The sequence below is a fragment of the Antennarius striatus genome, chromosome 11 (assembly GCF_040054535.1).
Source record: "Antennarius striatus isolate MH-2024 chromosome 11, ASM4005453v1, whole genome shotgun sequence".
NCBI lineage: Eukaryota > Metazoa > Chordata > Actinopteri > Lophiiformes > Antennariidae > Antennarius > Antennarius striatus.
Window position 1 is genome coordinate 3,719,452 of NC_090786.1, and position 24,884 is coordinate 3,744,335.

The 24,884-nt window shown below is 44.0% G+C and overlaps 1 protein-coding gene across 8 annotated transcripts; it reads right to left on the reverse strand.

Annotated features, from left to right (window-relative positions):
• Nucleotides 1-782: 782 nt before the first annotated feature.
• Nucleotides 783-24,458, reverse strand: hspa12a (heat shock protein 12A). Of its 8 annotated transcripts, none has more exons than XM_068327443.1 (13): nucleotides 24,115-24,458; nucleotides 15,921-15,997; nucleotides 15,222-15,346; nucleotides 13,120-13,306; nucleotides 12,914-13,018; nucleotides 12,132-12,248; nucleotides 10,168-10,339; nucleotides 10,040-10,054; nucleotides 8,583-8,669; nucleotides 7,663-7,767; nucleotides 7,320-7,578; nucleotides 6,878-6,981; nucleotides 783-6,174 (listed from the first exon to the last, which is right to left on the reverse strand). In XM_068327443.1, exons 1-13 carry the CDS (start codon nucleotides 24,140-24,142, stop codon nucleotides 5,543-5,545), a joined length of 2,013 nt encoding a protein of 670 aa, XP_068183544.1. In that variant the 5' UTR covers nucleotides 24,143-24,458; the 3' UTR covers nucleotides 783-5,542. The 8 variants fall into 8 exon arrangements, with proteins under 8 accessions (XP_068183544.1, XP_068183543.1, XP_068183548.1 ...); XM_068327442.1 differs by having other exon boundaries at nucleotides 15,222-15,349; XM_068327447.1 differs by lacking the exon at nucleotides 24,115-24,458 and adding an exon at nucleotides 23,525-23,633.
• Between the last annotated feature and the right edge of the window lie 426 nt (nucleotides 24,459-24,884).

Below are 24,884 nucleotides of genomic sequence, written 5' to 3' on the forward strand. Positions count from 1 at the left end.
TGTTCCTCTTCTCTTTCTTCGAGCGAACGCACTTTCCTCCTCTCCTTCTTCGACCAACAGTAATCCAATTTCCACCGGCGCCCTGTAGGTCAACAGCGCCGATGGCGGTCGTTGTTAACCCGGGCCTCGACCGATCCGGTATGGAAGTCATAGGTTTGATTCGCATCTTTGATTTGGCAAAAGTTTTACGCCGGATGCCCTTCCTGACGCAACCCTCTGTATTTATCCGGGCTTGGGACCGGCACAATAAGACACTGGCTTGTGTCCTCTTGCGGCTACATTATATATATATATATATATATAAAATATTTTAATGGTACACTATATGTACCATTATATATGTAAATTTTGTTTAATTTTAATAATTACTTTTGAAGCTATTTGACAATTTAATCTGTAATTACTGCAGGATATTTTACCCTTCACACCAGTGGTGGTAGAAAGACGGAGCTTGTGCCAAAGATGGAGCTGAATTTTGGATTGGATCCAAACGAAGATGCACATCTGTGATTCTGTTTCACTTTTTAAATAGCAGCTACAGTCAGGTTATATAAGATTCTTTTTTTTTTTTTTAGGTTGGGTTAACAATTGGAATTTGGAATTCATTTAAATCTTGTTCCATTTGAAATGTTCTATATACAGTAAGTCAGGAGGATTTGGAGTTCTGGCCAGAGTAGTCGATAAAATCCAGGCTTTGGGCGTGACTGTAAGGGTCAGCGAGCGTTCGATTATAACACTCATCCAGTTTGAAAGTGATCAAAACAGAAAAACAAGGCAATGCATCATTTGAAATACACATACATTTTATTGGTGACAGTGAATACCTGGAATTAATCAAAATACAATCATTACTGTGTGGAAACTGCAAGAGAACAAGACATTTAAGATAGAAAATAACAAAAAAAAAACTGCTTTGCATCAGTCAAGAACTAAAGGAGTGTATGTGTGTTACTGAGATTATCTGAACTACAAGCTCGCTCATTTTAGCTGTCAAATTTTGTGAGCTATTGTATATGTTTTGATAGTGTTAAGCAGATTAAGAAGCAAGCTGGCTACGCTGCTACCTCAAATCGGAACCACTTGACCTCAGAAGACAAAAAGTTTGACATACTGTATCAACTGAGTGAAACGCTTTTGCACGTTGAGTGCGTATAATTTTATCCTAGCTTTAAATTTAAAGCTGCTACATGACAGGATCCTGCACACACAAAACACTCAGCGTTCTTAAATCCTTCCATTCAGATATTAGGTTAGTAATCACTAAAGTCAGCGATGTCCTTCTACGATAGCTAGAAGAAGCCGTCAGTTTTGAGCATTAACATCGAACACACCAGCTCAGAAAGCAGCAGCACAGCTCCTCTACACTCCCAACACAAGGCTGAGCAATCTATTCCAGAAAACACGATAGTCATCGGCGTAATTGTGTTAGCAGACGTTATAAAGTCCGTGTCGGTTTGCTGCTGCTGTTTAGTCATTCGTATGTCACACATGCCAAACATGCATTGCAGAGAGTGTAAGCGTGTGCGACTTTGTACACCAAAAAGCAATAAGAGCCGTGGTTCACAGTTAAAACAAATAATCTAAGAAAATGTATTCAAAATCCGGCTAATCAAGATCCTGGAAGCACCGAAGACAACCCAAGTATACATCTGTGAGGGCTGCTGATCAATACCCATGATTCTGATCATGATCGCCTCTCCAGGTTTAATTCCCGTGTTATCACTCTGATATGTCACCTCTTTACAGGAGGACCAGCTTCATGCTAATCTGCTAGCTTCAAGACATATTCTGAGTCTTGTTGAGTCGTGTTGGAGGTGTCTAACTGGATAGGTCACGCTGAAGCAGGGGTGAGGAAGGGTTGGGTCACATCTGAATTCACGATAACAAAATTTAGATTTTAATGGCCCCAGTGCAACTCCATGACCTCAGTATGCTTCAAACTAAACATCTGATTGTCTAAAAACTGTTTTGGTGATCTTCCGAAACACTTTGGGCCACCAGGGGCACGGATTCCACCAGCGGAGCCAAACTCAACCGTCACAAGCAGAACTCAAAAAAATCATCCTCAAAAAAAAAAAAAAGGCAACACAAAAAAAGACTGTTTTATTTGAGTTGTTTCCCAGGAAGCACCATTATTTTATATTTTATAGGCAATTATTTTGTTTAAAAAAATGCAAAAAAAAAAAAAACCCAAAATGTAAAACGCAGTTTTGTAACGTTGAATATTTACATTAACTTATTTTTGAAAATTAATTTTGCTCAGATATTCTTATATAGTGGTGTTTTTGCTATAGTATATCACGTACACTATGTATATAAGTTTTATTAAAATTAGTCTTTTAAGCAGATACATTTCTGTATATTGTGTCAGCAAATTCTTGTCAATCCATTGAATTTCACGGCCTTTGTTTCCTTGTTTACGATGTTTACTTCTTTCAACGTTTGTTGCAGAAAAAGACACGGAAAACTGAATACTGCCCTCTAGTGGTATGAGATCTAACACAATTTTAAATGAACTCCAGATAAATCTTTGCATTCAGACTTTTAAAAGTCACTTCAGTGGAAAAAAAATGAGACTAGTCAGCACATAGAACGAACTTCGAAACACATCGGACACTAATCTCAGTATCGCAAAAGTCGGACGAGATTTTTTTTTTCCTTCACCCCCATTGGTCGGTTTGTGAAAGAATTAGCTGACTGGTTATGCACTACTGATTGCACACACATTTACTCTGAAGCATACTGGGTCCTTCCAGTCAAACAATTTCAAGAGGATGTCGAAGAAACACGTCTAACATGCAGATACCGGAAAGGCCTTTAGTCGCTACTACTGAAATCTGAAGCCGAGTATCATTGAGAGGGTGAAGTAAAACAGTCTGATGGGGTGAATTCATTACTTTATATCACACTAAACACTATTTTAAGATTGATTCCTTCCACAATACTCAAGTAGTTTCTTTTTCCTTGGCTTATTATTGCTGAACGTGTAACAACTTGTTTTGTTGTTTTTGCAACTTCTTCGCAGTAAATCATTATTTCTTCAATGAGCATGAAATGAAACCCTCCAAGAATTCGTACTGCAGGTGAGATGGAAGCGTGACGATCCTGCTAGCCTTTCAATTCAAGGTTGTTGTTGGGTTTTTTTTTTAAGGACAGAGGTATTCAAGTAAAAAAAAGCAAAAACAAAACCTAACAGGAGACATGTCTCGCTCGGAATGATGATAGAAATCCAAACTGCACATGCCAGGAATGAGGATGAACAAATGCTGAAAGATGTCCACACACACACACGCATGCACACACACACACACACACACACACACACACACACACAAACTGGCTCTAAAGCTGCTGAAACACTAAAAATCTGTACAATATTAAATACTGTATTTACAGAAATAAACATTATCGTCACAACTGGCTTAAAAATAATTAATTGGGCAGCAGCATTTTGACCACATGTAAAAATCAGAAGCTTTAACAAATAAAGGCAACGGTTAAGCGCAATTTATGGCTGTTTTGTTTTCCAGATTTATCCTGCAGCATTTCACATTCCTGGATCCAGATGTAACTGCAGACTGTTAAAGGAACAGTTGACATGAAAGTTAAAATTTTAGGCTTTATCTTTTCACCCCCGTCGGATGAATTTTCTTTCTGGAACATTTCTGGAGCTTCACAACAGAACAGAATTGCAAAACTTTCCTTAATAAGTCAAGAAAATGGAGATGAGATTTCAAAAAATGACAACTGAAAAGCTTGTAGAGCATGATTTAAGTCTCCGGAAAGCCCCACACGTCATCTGGTGCTCCACTAGTAGAGCTGTAACGTTTGGCTGGTTAACCAAAGTAACAAGAACCTGAATGAATTGGACTCTAATCGGCTATGGTGGTTATATGTCCACCTTAGATCGGTTTGTTTGCCGGCAGGATTACTCAAAAACAAGACAATTTAAATTTGAAAACACAAAAACTACTGAACTGATGTAAATAGGCTTTTTTGAGCGGCAGGTCATGCATGCTGAGTGGACTTGTGGAGGTTGGAGCTCTTCTGAGCACGTAGCCGTACAGAGCTTGTTGGGCTAATGCTTAAAACAAACAAGCCAACGGTGAATGCTAATTACATATAAATGGCAATGACTTTAGTATTGAGCAAACTAACGCAGATACCCAATGAAGACTAACAATACCCCAACTCAAACTCAACTAAATCAATGGAATGCTTTGGGAAATCATGCAGAACCAGCAGTGTTGGTGTTGTTTTCTGTTTCCTGTAGCTCTTGTACCTGCCTCTGCCTGGGGGGTAAGGGGGTACATACAAATGCCTGAACCATATGGGAGCTCCTCAGCCAAACTAGAGCAACGGATTGAATAACTGACTTTAAACATGCAGAACTCAGATTTGCGAAAAATTAGTAACTGACTGGGAGAATTTCCTCCGAAATTCTCCCAAAGTCTGACTTTTTTAAGTCTGACTTAAAAAATTCAGACTTTGTTGAAATTGCTTTCTAAAAATCCTTCATTGCAGAGATTCGGTAACTTTCCTGTTTTACCTCTTCCCGCCTAATTCACCTCCATCATCAGCAAAATTCTGACTGTTTAACGTCAAAATACTGCAGATGGAAGTAAATGTTCAGTTAGGAGAAACATTTCCTTCATTTACACTCAAGGTTCAAGGCCATCGTGAGGGAACCTTTCCACTATTCTGACACCGGACATCAAGAAGCAGGGAAGGATCGACGGAAGGTTGGGTCGTGTTTTAGAAGGACGTGAAACTTTCATCCAAATGATCCCAAACGACTACGCCCTTCTTATACCGACCCACCCGATAATGAAGGCACAAAGACTGGGAACATCTGCGAGAATAGCTTTCCATGTTAACAGTATGCCGAAGAGTGGTTGTCAGGGTGATGACATCTCATAAGTCTACATCTACGCCATGTATCCAATGGAACGACGCCCCATTGGAACCTGTAGCAGGTTATAAGCAACAAGGACCCATCAGAATCATGATGGACTGGAGTTTTTGGATGGGAACGACATCACAGTGAAGAATTTTTGGTGTTTTTGGTCTCGTCTCCCTCCTGATTAAAATGGTGATGATTTCAAGTTAACGTACGATGAAACACAGATTATTACTTCCATATGACTCAAACTACCTCAGCAAACAAACAATGGCGCGTTTTTAACGTTATTACTGTGTTCAACCTGATAGATCGGCTGATATTTTGTGGTTTTGGGGGGTTTATGAAGCTAAAAAAAAAAATAATCAACCATCGACATCTTTAAACCCTCTGAGCAATAAGTTAGAGCAGATCTTAGAACTCATGATCGCGTCTAACTTCAGGAACCATCTGAGGGACTCGTTTCCTCCTGAACACGATTCTACAGCAAAAAGTCAGCCTGGGTTTGATGTGGAGTTAAATGTGTGTGTGTGTGTGTGTGTGTGTGTGTGTGTGTGTGTGTGTGTGTGTGTGTGTGTGTGTGTGTAAACTGCATGTTTCCATTGATTTCAGCTACGCTAAATAAGCTCTATCATTCCCTTCTTAATGGCTTAGAAAGTCGATGCTCGCTTTGACGGTGCGTCCGGTGGCCACGTCCACCGCCATGGCCCGGATCTCCGTGTCGCCGAACTGCATGAGCGTCTGGATCTCGCGGCGAGGCGCAGCGCTTTCCGTTCCGCTCACATCCAAGCGAAGCGTCCCGCACTTCTTGACGCCGGATTCGCTGATGAACCCGGCGCTCTCCTTCTCGGAGCAGTAGACGTGGATCACGATGACCTGCTGCGACGGCTTGGCCGGCGTGTAGCTCCGCTTCACCATCTCCCCCAGCGCCACCGATTGATCGGCGGCGATGAAGGTGTCGAAGACGTCGGTGCACCAGCGGGTGCCGTCCTTCACCAGCAGCTTGTCCGCCGGGTGTTTGCCCTCCACGAAGCGGTTGAGGACGCCCACGCCGTACGTCAGGGGCGAGCGGCGGACTTTGATGATGCTGGGGTCCAGGCCGAACAGCACGGCGCCCTTCAGGATGGTCAGGCCCACGTCGTGGGGGATGATGATGCGGCTGCGGCCCTGGAGCATGTTCTGGACGGCCTGCTGAAGCAGCGGCGACTCGGCGAAACCTCCCACTAAGAACAGGAACTTAATGTCGCTCACCTCCGGCTTCTCGAACAGCTCGGCTGGAGGAGGGAGACAGAACGTGATGTCACAGAGGGGGCGGGTCCACTATGCTCCGCTCACTTTCTCTCAGACATTTCTTCGCAAATATGAACCCTGTTGTTTGTCGTTTGCTCTTAGTTTGCCTATTAAGGGGCAAACAAACAAGTCACAAACCAGTCAGAACCGTCCATGCTCAAGTAATGCGACCTACTTCCCCCCCGGTTAAGGAAGCTATGAAAAATGTAAAGGACTGGTTTTAGAAACACCCCCCCCCACACACACACACACAGGTTACATTCCTATTTATACGGCGGCATGCTTTTGGATTCCGTCTCCATGAGGTCACCTAGAAACTTGCGTCCATACAGAACATTCGTCAGAACAGAAGAACCAGCACATCGTGTTCCCATTCCTGAAGTCCCATTGAAGTTTGATGCAAATCACAGTTTTTCAGCTCAATATCTGCCCTCTGGGTCGGAGCAGCGATGACGAAAGCCGTGGGTTTTTATTGAACAAATATTTCAGATGTTCTGTTTGACTGAACCGAGCCGGCGGCCCAGCAGGATGACCTTAAGTAACCTGAAAAAAGTGGGCTACACCCCTGCTAATAAACCCAGCAGCTGGCTGGCTCCTCTCTGAGGGGGGAGGAGCGTGTGTGTGTGTGTGTGTGTGTGTGTGTGTGTGTGTGTGTGTGTGAAGCACACGGGATGAGGTCTCTCTTACACAGATGCTGGATGATGTGATCGATGGTGGGCTTGAAGAGGGAATTCATGGCGTCTGGACTCATCCTCAGCATCCCCTGAGACGACCATTTAACGAAATCCACACTGGATGGTGGTGGTGGGGGGAGACAGGAGAGAGGGTGGGGGTTACAGACTGAATGGGCGACTGCATCTCTGCCCGTCCAATCATAATTCACGAAAGAATCCATACTCTCCGTCTCGTCCGATCCCACGCGTGTGATTGGTGGTCAGACAAAGTGCTTTAGGCGTCACAGGAGCCGATGAAAGCTTATCGGTATCAAACAGTATCTTAATAATGTCTAATAATGTCTAATAATGTCTAATAATAATGTATCTTAATAATGATCCTCTTTAGAGTCTATAACATCTCGACTCCATCGTGTCCCTGAGGTTCAGTCGGAGTCGTTTTCGGATGCACTCACTTGCTTTTGCGCAGGGCGTGCTCCACGCTGTGGCCCCGGAACTTCTTGTAGTAGTCGATGAAGGAGAACGGCAGGTTGATGTTGAGGGGGTTGGTCCTGTCGGGGGCCGCCGCCCTCTTCCGAGACTCGAAGGCGATCATCAGGTCCACCCAGGCGGCAGGCCTCTTGATCTTAAACTGGTCGATGAAATCCTGACCGAAGATCTTACACAGCAGCTTCTCGAACTCGTAGTCGATACCCAGGGAGCCATAGGGGCCGCCTGGGAGGAGGGGGGGGCGTTAGTCATGTGATACAGCCTCAGCGACACCAAACGGACACGACAGGGGGGTTTATAATCACTTACCTGAGGCCTTGTAGAGCTCCTTCAGATGTCCCTCTGGAAGACGGATCTGGTGGACCGTCAGGTCGACCGTCCCTCCGCCGCAGTCCACCACCACGTAACGGTCGCCTGCGTGGAGAGGACAGCGAAACAAATGCACCTGATGAGATCAGCGTAACGGGGGGATTTCACACCTATAGGTCAAAATGAATCTGGAGGCGCTGAATTAGCTAAGAACTGTCATTTACCTTACAGGTGAGACAGACTTTTATGGATAACATCTGCAGAATTTATCTAAATGGCTTAAGAACGGAGAAATCAGACCATGTGTAATCTATTACAAGTAATCTGGTGTTACGTTTTCCTCTCCGCCGCTGCCACCTGCCTCCGTCAGGAAACAGCTGAGTCGATATCGACGATCCCAGCGAGTCCTCAAACCAAATGAAATCATCGTCTGCTTTATTAGCTCTCTGTTTGTGGCTCTGCTAGATTGAGATTATCTTTACCTGAACTGGCAAATGAGAGATTTTAGAGATTCACACAAGTCAGGATTAACGCCTCCTCTAAAATGTCAGGATTAAAAAAGTCAGACTTTGTCGAACCTGCTTACTAAAAATCTCTCACGGTAGAGGAAAACGTCAAAGTAAACGTTGCTGTTTTACCTCTTCCCGCCTAATTCACCTCCATCATCAGCAAAATCCTAACCGAATGCGTTGTTACCGTACAAATAAAGTTATTTTGAACTGTAGCTTAATTATGTCAACCAGCAGTGGTAGGAAGTTTAGCACATTCATGCAGGGATCCTGTAAGCTAAAGATAAAGGGAACTAAAGTTGGGACAAACAAAACCATTTTCTCACAATGAAAACCAAAATTTTGAGCTCCCGAAACATGCTAACATGCTATAATCGGTCACAGATTAGTAAAAGCAGGGAAAGACTCTACCTTCTTCCAGCTCCGACCAAAGCTCCCCTACGACATTTTCCACCAAAAAGGTGCGGCTCTGCCGGTTGCGCCGGACATGATCCTTAGCTGGTTGTTGATAGAGAGAGAACGTTCTGGTGAGAGCGATGAAGGCGTGAAGCCCTGCTGGGTGAAGCTGTGTGCTGTGAGAGGCAAGCGGCAGGCGGAGATGTGTTTCGGCAAAATAAAAATATAAAAAAAACTAAAACCCTGCATTTTAAAACCGCTGAACAACAAACATATTGTTATAGGAGCAAGGACTAGAATAAAGATCCGGAGCTAACGCTCACAACAGGGCGACCAATCATGCGTCAGCGTGCAGTGTAGAACCATTAAGATAACATCTGAACATAAATAAACAATCTTGTGATTTCCCCCCCAAAATAAATAAATAAATAAATAAATAATAATAAATAAATTTTAAAAAATAATACTAATAATAAAAAGATACCATCTGAACATAAATAAACACTCTTCTGATTTCACAAAGCTGTTTAAGTCAATCCACTGGACTTGTGGTGCTGAAGAACAACGACAACTGAAGAAGCCTCTTGGATGAGAGGCGAAACGTCTTCAAGAAACGTTCTTAAAGTCCAGTGGATTGATTTAAACAGCTTTGGAGAACCATGACCTGGAGAACTGAGAGCTTAAACAGACTTTTTCTTAAAATTTATCAACTTAAAGTAAAGCATCAGGAAACACAAACATGCAACACAACCGGTTTGAGGAAACACAACACAACCGGTTTGAGGAAAGCAGCTAAACGTTTCTGCTCAGGCTGATCCGACTACGGAACATTTTCCAAACGCGTCCATTTGGATAACCTACGACGGGCTCTTTAACCTGCGCTACAGGGAGGTCATGTGACCTGACTCCGACCAGCTAATGGCAGGAAGCAGTAAATGTCAGAGAGGCATTTCCTTCTGCTCAGAGGAAACAATCCAGAGAAGGAAGGACGAGCGACTGACTGTTAATAACGTCGTATGATCCGAGACGGTCGCTGATAAATGTATGATTCAATGGAAGGCTTCACGACTTTTTAAAGAGAGGATGTTGGCGTTGGAACGCTCACTGTGGGAACGTGAAAAGGAAACAGCAGCGTGGAAAAGTGTTGTGGACAGCGTCTAAAGCCATCATGATGTTAGTAGATGTGGAATCACACCTCAGACAGGAATATTAAATAATAGGAAGACCTGATCTGAAGCGCTTTATTTACTTCCTGTCCTGATTTGACCCTAGATGTGGGCGGGGTTATATGATCTCTCAGCGCCAATCGGTTTATTTTTAATTCAAGATGTGCAAACATTGCAGGAATTTTAAAAAAAAAAAGCCAAATAGGGAGAAAAGTGAAGGTGGGACAGGAGTAAAAAAAATAAAAAAATAACGTGGATTTGAACGCTCATGCATTCCTGTTAAACTTCAATAGAAAGCGTTTTTACCATGACCAGGAGAAACTATGGAGGGAAAAAAAAAAGATCAGTGATAAAAGTCAGAACCAGAAACGTTCAGCAGAATCCAATCAATCAAGAGGCCGTGAAGACGATGTTGTCACGGCGACGGGACGTACCTTGCGTCATTCCGCTCCCCACGTTGTCGGTGGGGCTGAAGCCGTTCTGGGTGGCCGGCGTGCACAGGTCCACCATCTGGTGGAGGCGGAGCTTACGGCAGTAGATGGACGCCGCCTCGGGCTCCAGAGCGATGATCAGCTGCTCCGGGGTGTCACGGGACACCATGGACGCCTGCAGAGAAGGGGGAGAAACACACTTCCTGGTTAGTTGTGAAGGCGTCCATCAGATGCTATCCGCTAACAACATGGAACATGTTCTGATTGGGTGATTTTATTTTGAGCCACGCCCGGCTCCGCCCAGCTGGTTGGCCCCTCATTGTTTCATCACCATCGTGATGAACAAACTCTTTATTTGTGATAATTTCTGCAGATTAAATTTAATAATCTCACAGGTTGGAATGCAGTGAGTCGATATGACATCACCGGATTCCAGAACCTTTAAGTTCTGATTCCTGAGAGCAGAACCAGGGGATAAACTGTGCTTTGCTTCTGGCGTCGGATCAAATGAGAAAAGCGTTGCGTCACGGTCTCAGGAGAACCAAAGGATGGCGTGATCACAGGAGAAAGAACAGCGGTTTACAGCACAGCCGCTGCTCCCTCCCTCTCTCCGCTCAGCAGCCAATCAGATCGCGTCACATCCGCACTGCATGATTCTGAGTCACTGCCAACGCCCAGCCTTCCCTCCTCTCTCTTCTTCCCTCCGATAAGCTCACATCCTCTGGCTGTCAGCTCGTCCTTCCATCCCAACAGAGGAAAGCTTGGCTTTTTTTTTTCTTTTCTATCCCAACCCTCATCGACGTTCACCCCCCCCCCTCATTCCCTTCCTTTATGAAGGATGTGATCAGGACAGAGGGATGAGAACATCAGGGAAACAGGGAACCGGTCCAGGAATCCTGAACCCACTGACCTTCTCAGCAGCAAACAGACGGCAGACGGGGATGAGGGAATAAAAAAACCAAAGAGGGAAAGGAGAGCTAACATTTTTACTGAAAACTTGATTCCAAATAAAGACCGCTGCCTGTGTTAGCCACGCTAACATGATGCATCAAAGACGTGTCGATTACGATGCCAACGAAACGATCACGAAGCTAGCGGGACACGGTTAGCTTAGCACACGGCGGAAACTCATTAGGGCGTGTCCCGTTTTTAAAGCATCAACCTTTACCCTGGAAAAAGATAAAAACCTGAGATTTACTTGACTTTATTTACCCAGAGTTCTCTGGGTCGGATTAATTTGGGAATCTGGGCATCAACCATGCAGATTATAGGATTGGGATTTTTACTGCAAAAGTAGGGTAGTATCCTCTTCCTCACTGCTGATAGGCTTCCACGTTTATTAAGCAGCCAATCAAATGGTCCTGTGGGCGGGACGATGAGTGAGTGATGATCATGGGTGCAATTAAAGCACTGATAATTCAATAAAACAAAACCACTAAGATAATATAATGAAAATAATTAAAATCCCATTTAATATTGAATAGATTCCTTCGTGTTGTAATTAAACCTCCAACCACTAGGGGGGGTTTATCAATTCATCACATAATGCACAGTTAATAAATAGCATTCACTTACTTGCGGCATAGGGATAAACTGTAATCTCTGTATTGTGACACGCATCAGTTCGACCGGTTCTGACCAGTTTAATCCAGCTTAATCCCTTCACACCATCATCCCCGACTAACAGAAGCCTGGGCAATCATCCTGATTATTGATTAATGACAATTCATCGCAGGAATTCACCACAATTACAGCTCAGAAAAAACACAAAAGGCAGACACGGGTCCAACCGTCCCACATATGAGTCAATACCCAGAGGTATTGCAGTAATCAGCAGTAACGCCTGACTGCGGCGTGTCTGCGCGGCGCTGCAGCAGCCCATTATTACTCTTAGATTTGGATTTCAGCACATCCTCTGTTCAGGACAGTGTTTTATTTTTTCTGTGTTCCAGCCCTGCCGATCGAACCTTATAGGCCGCTTCCCTCATGAACTGCTTGGCAGGCATCTTCCAGATGGCCGGAACAGTGATCACCCATCTCACGTCGTTGTTGTCGAACTCGCCGCCCGTCTGATCGCTCAGCTCCTGCGGCAGGAAAAGGCAAAACAACGAGCTAGAAGGGTTAGCGTGAGCAGAGGATAACAGGGCCCCCACCACCCCACCCCCACAATGGATCACACATCACAAAGCGTCACCTGCTCGTGTTTGATTAGGTGTTTCAACGCCATGTTTACACTAGAATGGCTCCGCCAAGGTCACAGATGTGAGCCTTTTTTTTTTTTTTTTAAATCCAGCTGAGCTGGAATTATAAAATAAATGACGTTCACGTGTGGAAACATCTCCAAACCCTGTTTGAACCCGTCTGTTAGCGGATAGCACATGTAGCATTAAGTGGATCAGCACCACCTGACACACAATCATGGATTCCAACAGCAGAAAAATGTGTGACTTTATTTTATAACGTCATTTATGAATTATTTCCCCCAGAAAAATTCCTGGATCCGAACTCATAACAGATGTTTTTTTTTTGTGGAAAATCAGTAAAATTATGCGGTTATGCAGACAGTAATGCTACTAGTTTAAGTCTGAGCTAATCTTTACTTAAGGTTTTAAAAAAAAAAACGTTTAATCTCGTTTCCAGACATAAGGTTTCCGTTTGCGGTGAATAAAAGTGAGCTGAAGGCAATCGGATTGTGGGGGATGGAAGTGGATTGAACGTGTGAATTAAGTCTGACTTAAGCCAGCGTTACCTTTAGCGCTTGCTCTTTAAAGAAGGCCAATGCGTATGCAAAAATATCCAGAGCTTTCACTCGCTTCCCATTGGCCGCGTGGAGGTCGGTGTCGATGGACAGGTTCTGATGGCAGAGAGGGGAAAAGGACAGGAAGTCAAAAGATCCCGTCTGACGGGATCTTCCTGGGTTCTTTGGTGATGCGTTCAGGTGCGACGCGTTCTTACTGCGGTGGTGTGGAGCTTCATTTTGAATTTCTCCAGGTACAGCCAATGTTTGGACTCGCTGGGGTCCAGGTCGTGGTAGAAGTCGCGCGCCGCGTAGCCGAAACTGTGGAACTTCCTGTCTGGCGTCAGCAGGATGGTGGTTGGAGTCTTCTGATTGGACACGCCGGGGTCTCCGCCCTCCCAGCGTCTGCGAGGGGGAGAAGTCAGACATCGGTGCATTTCCTGACATTCACAGTTAAAAAAACTTTGGTCATAAAAAGCCATTAGCCTCCAGGCTAATTGAGCTGCCGCTGTATTTTTGGACAAATGCAGGTCAGCTATTAGCGTGATCTTCCCTGGGAGGGGTGAATCAGAGGGGGAGGGGTCGGTCTCGCTAAGAGCATCTGATGTGAAGAGGAATAATTTGGGCGATCAGGAGAACAAGCTTTTAAGAACCAGGAGGCTGGAGGGATGTCTCTCTGGTGGATTCTGTTGCGTCCGTGTTGCGTTCACTGTCCTCTGTTAACAATGTTATCCTCCAGATGTCCCTTTAGTATTTATGCTTCAGCAGTAAGCTCTCTGTCACTTTTTAACGTTGAAATAGAAGGCACCGGGCAAATCCAAATCAAATAAAAACGTTTGTTAAAGAGTTTTACATTTTGTCTGGTATGAGTTCAGGCTTAAGTTTGATTAAGTTTGAATTTGGATCAAGTCTGACTGATGCTAATGGGAATGCTAACAGTAATGATATGGTTCTTACAAACAGAATCAGTAAACGGTTTGGACACGGTTTCTTGTTTTTCTTATACTGAAGATGTTTTATTTTACCAGGAACATTAAGGTAGTAATTCTGTGTTAAGTGGAAGCATTAACCATATGTATTCTTCATATAAAGCTTATTCATATAGCGCCATTTAAAAAAAAAAAGGCATTTGAAAGCAGGCATGAAACTACATTTAAAAAGACTTTAAACACATTTGACCACCGGGAGTCAAATGTGTTTAAACTCTTTTAAAAACCTTTTTTTAGTGCCTTTTACTGAGTTTCATGAAAATCACTTCAGGTATTTTTTTTTTTGGTAATTTAGGAAAATTTGAAAATTAGAGTTAAAGAAAGTAGAAAAGAATTCCTCTACATCAGAAGGAGTATCTATAAATGAATATGTATTGGTGGGATCTGGCCTCACATGACTTGTCCTGGATTGGCTGGTGGATCATTAGTGGATGTATTTTGTTATGGGGCAGTTGGGGGGGGGGGGTACGCCAGCAATCAGCTGGCAATCACAAAGACAAGATAGCTGATGAATGTTAATGTTGGGTCTGCCGGCAGAGGAATGTCTGACACCCCCCCCCCTCTTCTCTAGGAGCTCAGAACTGACCCCCTTTGTTTGGGTAAGGATCTCGGCGGAGGATGGTCTCCCCCAAACCAAACAATCAAGAGGATCTGGAGCTGTTTTTACTGCAAATCCAGCAGAACTAACTGATTCAGTTTTCAATGGTTGAGAGTTAAGGACCTGTGTGTGTGTGGGGGGGGGGGGGCTGCTGAGGATGTTGGATGTTTGAAGATATTTTTATTCATGTTTTTCAATCTTAAAATGGAAACAGGACTGGGGGTCAGAGCCTCGTGGCTTTTGTAATAAATTAAGAACGTGGCCACACGAGGCCTGGATCTCCTCTGAGAGCGGTCCGCCTGATCGGATCTCGGATCACTGAGAATGGAGGATACCATCCATGTCTGAACGGGGGGGGGCTTTCATGTTCCTGGATAGCAATTCCAAGAATGCGATGAGTTACACACTGGACGGTCTGCAGAGGCTGAAGTGAACTCCTGTGGTGCAGAGCCGACCTGAGGTCATGGGAGTCCAGCTCCTTTCACTACTTCCCATGAGGTCTCAGGCACTCACAACCTTAATTTTACTAAAGTTTAACAAACAAATTTACTTATAACAAAAAAAACAACAACAACGTTGGACTGTCTTGTTTGCAAAAATAACCCGGAGTGGAACTGAAATTCAGGAGCGTTTGACAGTGTTTTGAACAGCGTTAGAGACCCCAGGATACAATCTAGCACCAATAGCGACTGTCCTGGTGTTGTATGAGGTATATAATGCAGTACTGGCCTACCTCATAGTATGAATGCACTCTGGCTCCTTGGCGAAGGCGTAGGCGTAACCGCTGGATGTGGTGCCAAAGTCAATGGCCACCACCACAACGAAGGACGGCCCTGATGGGACCTGGTCTGTGTCATTCTGCTAAATCAAGAGAAAACACCATCATATTTTTGCTTCTATCAAAAATGGCTGTATGGTGATATTGCAAGTAGTGATTTGTGATAATGAAAAGATTCTTAAAAATTGTTATGCAAATTTGTGGCGGTTGACAAATAAATGCAGATCTTAAGCTTCTTGGTGCACAAAAATGTAGTCCAAGTTTGACTCTATGCAGATGATAGTTTTATTTTTACACTATCTTGTTTCAGTACAGCAAACGGTTGTACTACAGTAATCCATTACAGTATTACAGTAATCAAGATGCACGGCTTCATTAGCGGACTTTAAAAAACAATTAAAGTCCAATTAAACAATTAAACAGTCTATAGGAGTGTGAGAAAAGGTAATACAGATATAAGGTGGTTTGATATTAGTATGGGGAGGGTTCACAAATGTTTACATTTGTCGCTCTATCCCGCGATTTCTATTTTCGCGGGTGGTCCTAGAATATATTAAACGTGAGTAAGGAGGGATAAATGTATATAGAAGTCCCGCCCAGTTTCAACTGCATCATTAGACACTAACAGCGGATGACATTTCCTCAAACAATCACCTGGATGTGTGAAGGAGACAGCGGGGTGATCCCAGGGTCACCTAAACTCTTCGCTGGAGAAGGATCAGCCATTGGATCTGTAAAAGAAGATAATTTTCCTTACATAGATGCCATATTACACCAGGCCTGGATGTATTCTGATGATCAAGTATGGGATTGTATTAGCTCGGACCGGTTAGTTCTAGTTCTTATCTGTTCGCATAGGGAAGAATCGTTTCGGACCGATCATCAATTCAAAACTCATTTGATTCAAATGTTGTTATTTTCCAGCACACCAGGGAAAATCCAAATTAAACTCCTGCTGAAATAAAACACAGCAAAAAAAGCACTTCTTGGAAATGAACCATTGTTGAACGCATCAGTGAATCTTTTTTCTGCTTGATCGAATTGGCTGTCAAGACCTTTTAATATCCACTACTGTCAGGTGCTGGTTGGAAAATCTCTGGTGCAACAACTATGAACTCGACAGACGAAAAGAACCTCAGAACTGGTTTTTCCCGGTGCAAACTGAAAACACCTGCTCCATTCAAGCAAAAGAAAACGCCATTAAAGCCCAATGACATTCAAATGATATTTTGACGTTGTCGCAGCCTGGAAAAAAAAGCCTCCCTGCATTAACTTGGAGAACATCCTGCTTTATTAGCAAGTTGGCTTACGGTTACACTTAATGGAATTGAGCCATCTCTACTATGATTAACTCCATCAGGTGTTTTCCTGCTGTGACGAGTCAAAATGTCTGCTGTGCATCCAGTCGAATTGAGTGGGAGATTGTCTTTCCATTTGTGTGTGTCGGGCTTAAAAGCCTTCACGGAAAGTGTTCTTTGAATGCACACGATAATAATACTCCCTCGACGTATTGTAAGTGTTTAGCAGAATTGTGTCACAACGGGACACCCTGTTATCCATCCTATTTTTTCTGCATCGGTCACCGTTTTGTCTAGTTCACCCCCACCGAGTTGATGAGTGGTCTGAAGACCCATAATACACTTTGCCAGGCAATTATTGTGAAGAATTACAGACCACCTGTGGATAGTCTCCATCAAGCCTGCCTCGCCATGGAAACCCCTTTCCCAAAAATGAATCTTACAATCTTGAATATTAATTCCCAACCGTTACCATATCAAATTACAAAAAACAAAATGATCACTTGATGTGGATAATCCTTCAGTCTGCTGACAAGTGAGGGGTTTTTTTTTAAGTTTTTTTGATAGCCTAGTTTCACACGGTTAAGCTCAACTGCAAAATTTATTTCAGATTACGAAAGTTTAAATCCGTTTCCCTCATTCTGTTACGTCTATACCTCCAACTTTTGGTTTCATTGCCTGAAAATCCCATGATGCAGTGGAAATCCATCAACACAACACCCAATATAGTAAGCACGTTGTAAGTTGGCGCTGCTTGACACAATAGATCAACGAAAATGTTATGTAGACTTCTACAAACTGGCTCTAGCGTGCTCCAATCAGTGAACAAGATTGATGGTCAATTTAAACTTGTTTTTAGTTCTCCTTAAAAGACCGCCACACTCATGTTGACATTGCAACCGTGCAGCTGAAAAGGATGTGAAGACTTATTTTCTCTTAGTGGGAGCGGTGACTTCCTGTTGGCCTCGCATTCCATCTACTCCCCTGGATAAACATGACCCAGAATCCCGAGGGCTCACGTAAAACGATCCACTACAATCAATTAGACCACTGAAAACAGGTTCTGTGGAGTCCTAACACCTTTTTTTTAAGGATCTGAGAACTTTCAGTTAAGACCTCAAGGCTTTCAACGTCCAAAAGGAGACTCTTCAGCTCATTGAAGACTTGTCTACTGTATTCGCTTGACTTCTCCTTCATGGCTTGCCCGCCCATCATGCAAATACGAACTGAAGTTGACGTCAACGTTGCCCCAAGCGTACGAATGCTATCACTCAATGTGTACAGTGTTTCTAGCTAAAATATCTCTTCCTAATAAACTCGCTAATAAAGAAAGAGTCTCGGGAGACCCGGGGGACAATAGCTGTTTGTTTCAAAAGACAGTCGTGTCTTAGACTGTGATGAAACACAAAGCAAGGCACCAACTGGTACCTACAATAATTAGAGGAGCCTCATTAAATTCACTGCAGCAAACTGAGAAGAGCAAACACAAAAAAAATAGACTATCAAAGAGCCGCATTCAGGAGGGCAATGCAAAATGAGCTCGGGTAGAGAATGTGCTGCTTCTTGTTCCTCTCTGAGGTCCTATTCATTCATGCCATGCTGAGAGAGTGGCTACCCCAACTCCCCCAACTCCTCTCTCCCTGGTTGACTGCATCCACTTGGCCGTAAGCCCAGACAAAGTGCAGAGAAACAGCCTGACAACAGCTGCAACCACTACACAAACTTACGCACATCGAGAGCAAACGCAGACCGCGACACACACGCATGGCGATATGAGTTCTCAAGGGCGAATGCCTGCATTTTTAGAATAAAGCTAATAGCTTCCAGAACGCTAATCTTCATGCTATGTTGTATGCTATGTTGCTACGGTGTATGAAGCCCCTGAATCACCCTGCTATACCCCTCCAGTATACCCAGAAGTCTCAGTGATTCAACCACTGAATATCAGAACTCATTGGGGACACATTTACTGCTCCATGTCCGATAACCAAGACGTTCACCACTGTTAACCCAAAAACACCAGCTTAGAACCACATAAATCAGATAATGCTGGAGCCAAAGTGGATCTTTCGGGGTCTCTGGGTGGTACGTGGTGGGGGGATCGGTGCTTGGTGCCTCGCTTCCTGGTCCACTGGAAACCTGCACCCTGTAGAAGGTCCAACAGATTCCATCAAGGATCAGGAGATCCTGGAAAACATGTCTCAAATGTTCCAAAAGATCCCAAGCGGACCTCAGAGTCCACCAAATACCGGCTCCTAAAGAAGTTCTGGATTGTTCTAGAGGTCGTCACAATCATCTGACCGGAATCCAGAGAAAATCTCTGATGAGACCTAAGGAGGTGGTTGAAGAAGGCAAACCAAGACTATTCCAGAAATGGAGGCCTTTTGTCAGTGAGAAATGGGCTAAGTGATCCCTGAAGGTAATAATCACCCATCATGCATCTCATCACAACGCTAACAGTTAACTGATTTGATTCACGGCTGCCTGCCAAGCTATCAAATCTTGAATTTCCTTCCATCAATTAAATTGACTTTGAAAGTCGACAAACTCTTCAGACCATCACGAACAGAGAAGTCTGACAGGCAGGTCACGCTCTAAGAACAATCTAAAACTCCGAACAATGGTTTTCCTTCCTGCCTGCCTGCAAACTAAAATAGAAAAATCCGTGCTCAAACTTTATCTCATTACCGAAGACAATTCCCTTCACCCTGAAGAGTCAAAAAATAGATCTGTGTTGTGTTGACATCCAAAACAACACTCCATTATCTGTGTTGATCTACAAAAACTCACACATCTAATTATTTACATGTTCAGGGGTTTTTTTTTCTTCCTTTCAGCTGTCTTGCTTTTCTGAAGTCATCTGAATATTTAAAAAGCTTGTGAATTATTTAACAGTGAAGACGTGTTCTCAGCTTTGCAGTACTGGACGCACAGATGTTCAAACTCTCCAGACAGAAACGTTAAACAGATTTTCAGCGCCGCTAATGTTTTGTTTATCACGACATAAATATTTCAAACAATTTCTGATTGATGGGGACAAATATCGAAACACATTCGGAATCACAGGGATCAATTCAGTCGATATTTTTGCATGTTTTACGAATGCCAACAGAAACGGACAAGATTGAAATAATGCAGTACCGTCAGAAAACATCAGGGGGCAGTGCAGCCACAATTCGAACAAAAGACTGCAAAATGACCCAAAGCAAACTTGTTAGTCTTGTTTTCGGAGACCCTTGACCTTATAAACCTCGATGGTGATTGGATGTTTCCTCTCCAGGATCTGAGTAACATAATTTACCAACGTCAAAGACGAAACTACAAACGTTCGGCTAACATTTGGTTTGCGCGACTGCTGGTGATCTCCTAGAGCAACAAAAAGACCTATCATTTTATTGAGACCACATCACATTACAGCTGTATGTTCTGGACTGTCTTCAGGTTCCATGCAGATGTTTTTGTGGAGCTCCAGAATCAGAAACCTGCATTGTAACCCATGGTTGTTTGAGATAAAGTTTTGCATGAATACAGTAAAAGACTATAAGAGTACAAGTCATCCACTCATCTGCAGGAGAATATTTTAGAATTTCGTCACTCGACAGACTTCCTTCTAATGTTTTTCTTTTCCAAATGCGCGTATTTCCCCCCTCCCTCTCTGATGGTGGGTGAGCAGACCCTCCCCCCATCCACTCCTCCACATGGCTCATGTCAGACACAATGCTCCAACTGGCCTCCGACTCCCATTTCCCCTACAACCATCCGAGCCATGACATCATCCTGGGAGTGGGACACTTATTTCATCCTTCTGTGTTTTGTTCTGGTCCCTGAAGCCAAATTGTTTTTTTTGTGTTTTGTTTTTTTTACATAAAAGCAGAGAAAATAGTCTGCTGTGGATTTTCAGGACGTACGGTTAATTTACTACAAGTTACCATTACCTCCTTTTCACTTATTTCACATTTAAAATGAGATTTTACTCTTTTAACCCGGCATTAGAAAAGCATTTATATACCAAATTCTTCTTTGTTTGACTGAACAACGTTACCTTGATAGCGTTAGCTGTGAGTCCAGCGGTGTTTTGAGGCTTTTATCAGAAATAGTCGAACCAAAACACCAAAAAGTAGCACTAAGTATCTAGACTCGTGCTCATCAGCAGCTTGCCGTTAGCTCTGTCCAACTTAAAGCCAGCACAGCTGGGGTGTTAAAGCTGCTACACCCCCGTCTGACACCCCCAACACTTCAATCAGGTGTCGACAACATCAGGAAGAACCTTCATGAGCCAAGAACACAGGGATGGAAATAAAGAACCTTCTAAACACAGCAGTACCGTGAGTTACGAGTTGAATCCGTTCCGTAACTGAACTCGTACGATAAACAGATTTTCTCCATTTAAAATAAATAATTTTAATCTGTTTGGCTTTTTAAGAAAAAGCCCAAATCTCCTAAATTATGAAAAAAACCCAACATTTTTTTAATCAACCAAGTCAAGCAGACTTTGGAAAAGAATGACATATTGTGGAGACCGCTAACAGGACACGCCCAAAGCAAGAGGAAGACTGTATTTATAGAAATTAGAATAAAAAAAGAGTTTGAAACACTTGAAAATAAAAGATTTTGTTTCTCCTCCATAGTCATTGAAAATTGACTTGAAATCTATAATCTGGATCAATTAAAAAGCAGCTAGCAGCTTCTAGCAGCTAACCCAATGAAGAAGACAACCAACCAGAAATGTCCGGGGGGGGGTCCTCATCGACCTCTTCATGACACGGACAATAAATAATGTGATTATTTAGAAAGAGACGCTCCAGCAGACGTCAAACGTTCTTTTATTCCGTTTAAAAATGAACAAAGGAGGGTCTTTATGAGCGCTAAAACATCAGAGCACGACTTCCGCCCCCCCCCCCCACCACCACCACCACCACCACACACGAGTCCATTCAGAACGGCCTCAGGCTATCATTTTAGCAAGACCCAATCATAAATGGCTCTTTTATGACATCATCACCATCATCATGACATCATTACACAGATTCAAAATCAAGATACAAACACCTTATGTCATCGATCGCAGCTGCTCTCCTCCTGACAGAATTGTCCAGCAGACGGTTCCTCCGGATAGCTGGGCGTGGTCTTAAATAAATCAGCCAATCAGAACATGATCCTTAAATTGACATCATCAAATCTGAGTCTAGTTGATCAGATAATGATCAGATCAATCTGATGTTTTAATTGTTTGTTCTCCGCTATACTTAGTGAATCTTTAATAATAGCCCGATATTCTATAAAAGACTCCAATTTCAACACTTTGCATTAAACCTGGATTAAAAATAATCTCGGTTCTGTTTAAAATAAGACTACAACTAGATTACAAGATTAAAAAAAACTGATGAGGAACACAAGTTGAGGCGTGGAACTACCACCGAGAAAACTGCATTGGCTAGGGAAATCAATGGAATGCTCTTCAGTGTCTTCACCATCAGCTGGGTGATGCTCTGACTGCTGATTGGCCGCGATGACTTCCTGTCCTGCGGTTCGCTGCAGCCGCCACGAGGACCAGAAACGTCGATAATCGGAGGATGACTCGGGGTAAATGAAGCCGTCTCGGCCCAGCGCCACGCCTTTCACAGAGATGGACCGGGAGCGGAATGAGACCACCTCCAGGGGGCCGACGGCATCAGGAGCATCCCAGATTGAAATATTCTGCTTAGTCACAGGCATCCAGAGCATGACGGTGCAGTTTGACTGCAGTCAGCAGAGAGACAAAGACGTTTTGAGTGCAGAGATGTCTCACTCTGACGTTCCTATAATGTTCGGTCGTAAAGCGAACGTGGAAACCGCTCATGTCTGAGTTGGAAAAATTTGAGCTGGTGGACAGATATCACGAGGAAACGGTTCTTCAAGGATTAACAGTTGTTGGTGCCAATAAAGTTAATTCTTCCTCTTCTTTAATCCACCAATCAGGTGCCTTCAAACTGTTCCAAAAGGAGGAGGATGAAGCAACTGAATGATGTCATAAAAGTTGGGATTCTGCATCGCTTCTTCACTTTCTTCACTAAAAGTCCAATCAAAAGTGGTTCTGGGTGATTTAATCTAGATGGGGGGGGGGGTTGATGATGATGCAGCTTCATCATCTCCATGTTTACACCACCTGGATTCCTTTGTTAGCAGGATGACACACACACACACACACACACACACACACACTGCCACACGAGGCCTTCTTTACCAATGATAGATAAACAAACATGAAACTGGGTGGAAGGGTGGGGCGGGGGGGGACCACTAAGGACCCCACCAGTTTTGGGATCTGGTCCAGATAACAGGACGGATCCACGACTCGCTTCCTTTAACACCGTGAGGTTGTTGGGAATATTAATCGACACCTTTTGGTGAAACTTTTTGTGCCACAAACGATCCGCTGAACTTTCGGTGCTTTTTGTCGTCTGAATGTTTAAGTAAATTAAATTAAAGCGACTGATGGATGATTGGAAACCTCTGGTTTTGGGGGACTGGAGTCCCCATCCCTGCAGGACATCAGGGTGCAGTCTCCATCAGCTGCATTGCATAACTCAAACACTGCCCCCCCCTCCCACGCCCTCCTGTGGGAGGGGGGGTGAGTCCCAGTATCTACAGTGGGGGAAAGAACTTCCAACCAAACTAATTCAATTTCTTTTAGTTTTCATCATTAAAGTCGAAACAGACGCGCAGAATCTTTCCACACGATCCACGCGTGAAGTTAAAAAAAAAAAACCACGCATGATGAGGACTTTAAATGGCGCCCTCCACGATGGGAATCATCCCTAAGAAAGTTCGAATTAAACCTGCGTGGTTGCGTCGAGTGAAAGCCGAATTACGCAGAAGGTGTATTTGCACCAGTTTATCCAAATTGCGCACGAATTCTTGCGTCGCACCAACAGGATAACATTAAATAGCAGAAATTCAAATGGAGTTTTGCACGTGTACCTGCAGAGACCGACCCGCAGTGAACTTATTTCACCATCCAGGAGAGACAAAACATGCTCCGGGAACCAATCCAGGTCCGGTGGGTGATTTGGAGGGGTCACCGCCCGCCTCTGGCTCCGTCCGCCCGGGAGGTGCAGCTGCGTTACCTGAGGACACGGTGCACTTTTTTTTGCTGCATTGACTCTCGGTGGGACGGACCATGTGACCTAGCTCTGCACCGTTATGGAGGACCGGAATGGGCAAAAAAACACCCCCCCCCCCTCAAAAAAACAAACCCCAACACACCCTTTGAGTGTCCAACTTCTCATTTCGCCATGTTTTACCGGAGCGTGTTGCGTAAAAGAGGCCGGGAGGCGAGGTCCCGAACACTGCGGCTGCCCTTGGAAAGCCTCCCTCCTCTGCAGCTGAGGTGTTGGAGGGAGGGAGGGGGGGGGCATTATTGTAGATTAAATTACGACCCAATCCAACAATATTTTAAGGGAAATCTCAGTCGGGTGCACGTGGGGAGCGCGCCACGGACGCAGCGGACGTGCGTGCGCAATAATTGAGATTAATTGACCAGCAGAAGCAAAGTGTTTAATCCAGCCTACCTGTAATCTTGTCTGTCTCGGTCGTCATATCCCGTAGTTTCACCTCCTCCCCAGCCTTCTCTCCGATGCAGCCACACCAAGCAATTTTCCTGGTTTTCCTGGGCCAAAATAAAAAAAGAGAGAGGGAGAAACAGAAACGGCCACCACGCTGCAAGATTCGGTGTCCCCCCCCCCCTCGACTTCACTCCGCTTTGCCGCTTCCTGTTGTGTGAAAAAGCCACATGGGGTAGATTTAGGGTCCGGAGGTCTCTGAAGTAAAGGGGGTAGGGGGGGGCAGTGCGCCTCGGCAGAGAGGATGTGAGACCCCAGGCTGCTCCGTCCGCCCCTCCCAGTCACATTCACTGCTGTCCTGGTCAGGAATGCTGCGGCTCTGCTCAGGACAGCCAGTAGGGATGCTGCTGTGCTCCCAGGCAGGCGTAAGGATCCGGGTCTGGGGCTGGGGGGCACATTTAAATCACTGCCCCCCATTTATAATTTAAAAAAAAAAGTATATCTAATTATAAGGATAATAATGACAACACTTAAAAAAAAATTCACAACAGTATTTTGATAAAACAGCAAATTATGGCTGAGTTCAGCAACAAAATGTTTCTGACTGGTCCGGACCCCCCCCCCCCATCATGGTGGGTCATGTTGGGTTGAACATTCTTCCAGAACTTGCAGAGATTGACCCTAAAATGCAGGTTGGAAGCCCCCCCCCCCTTCAATGAAAACATATTTAAATCTAGAGGATCCTATTTACACGCATTAATCTGGAAATTAAGAAAAAT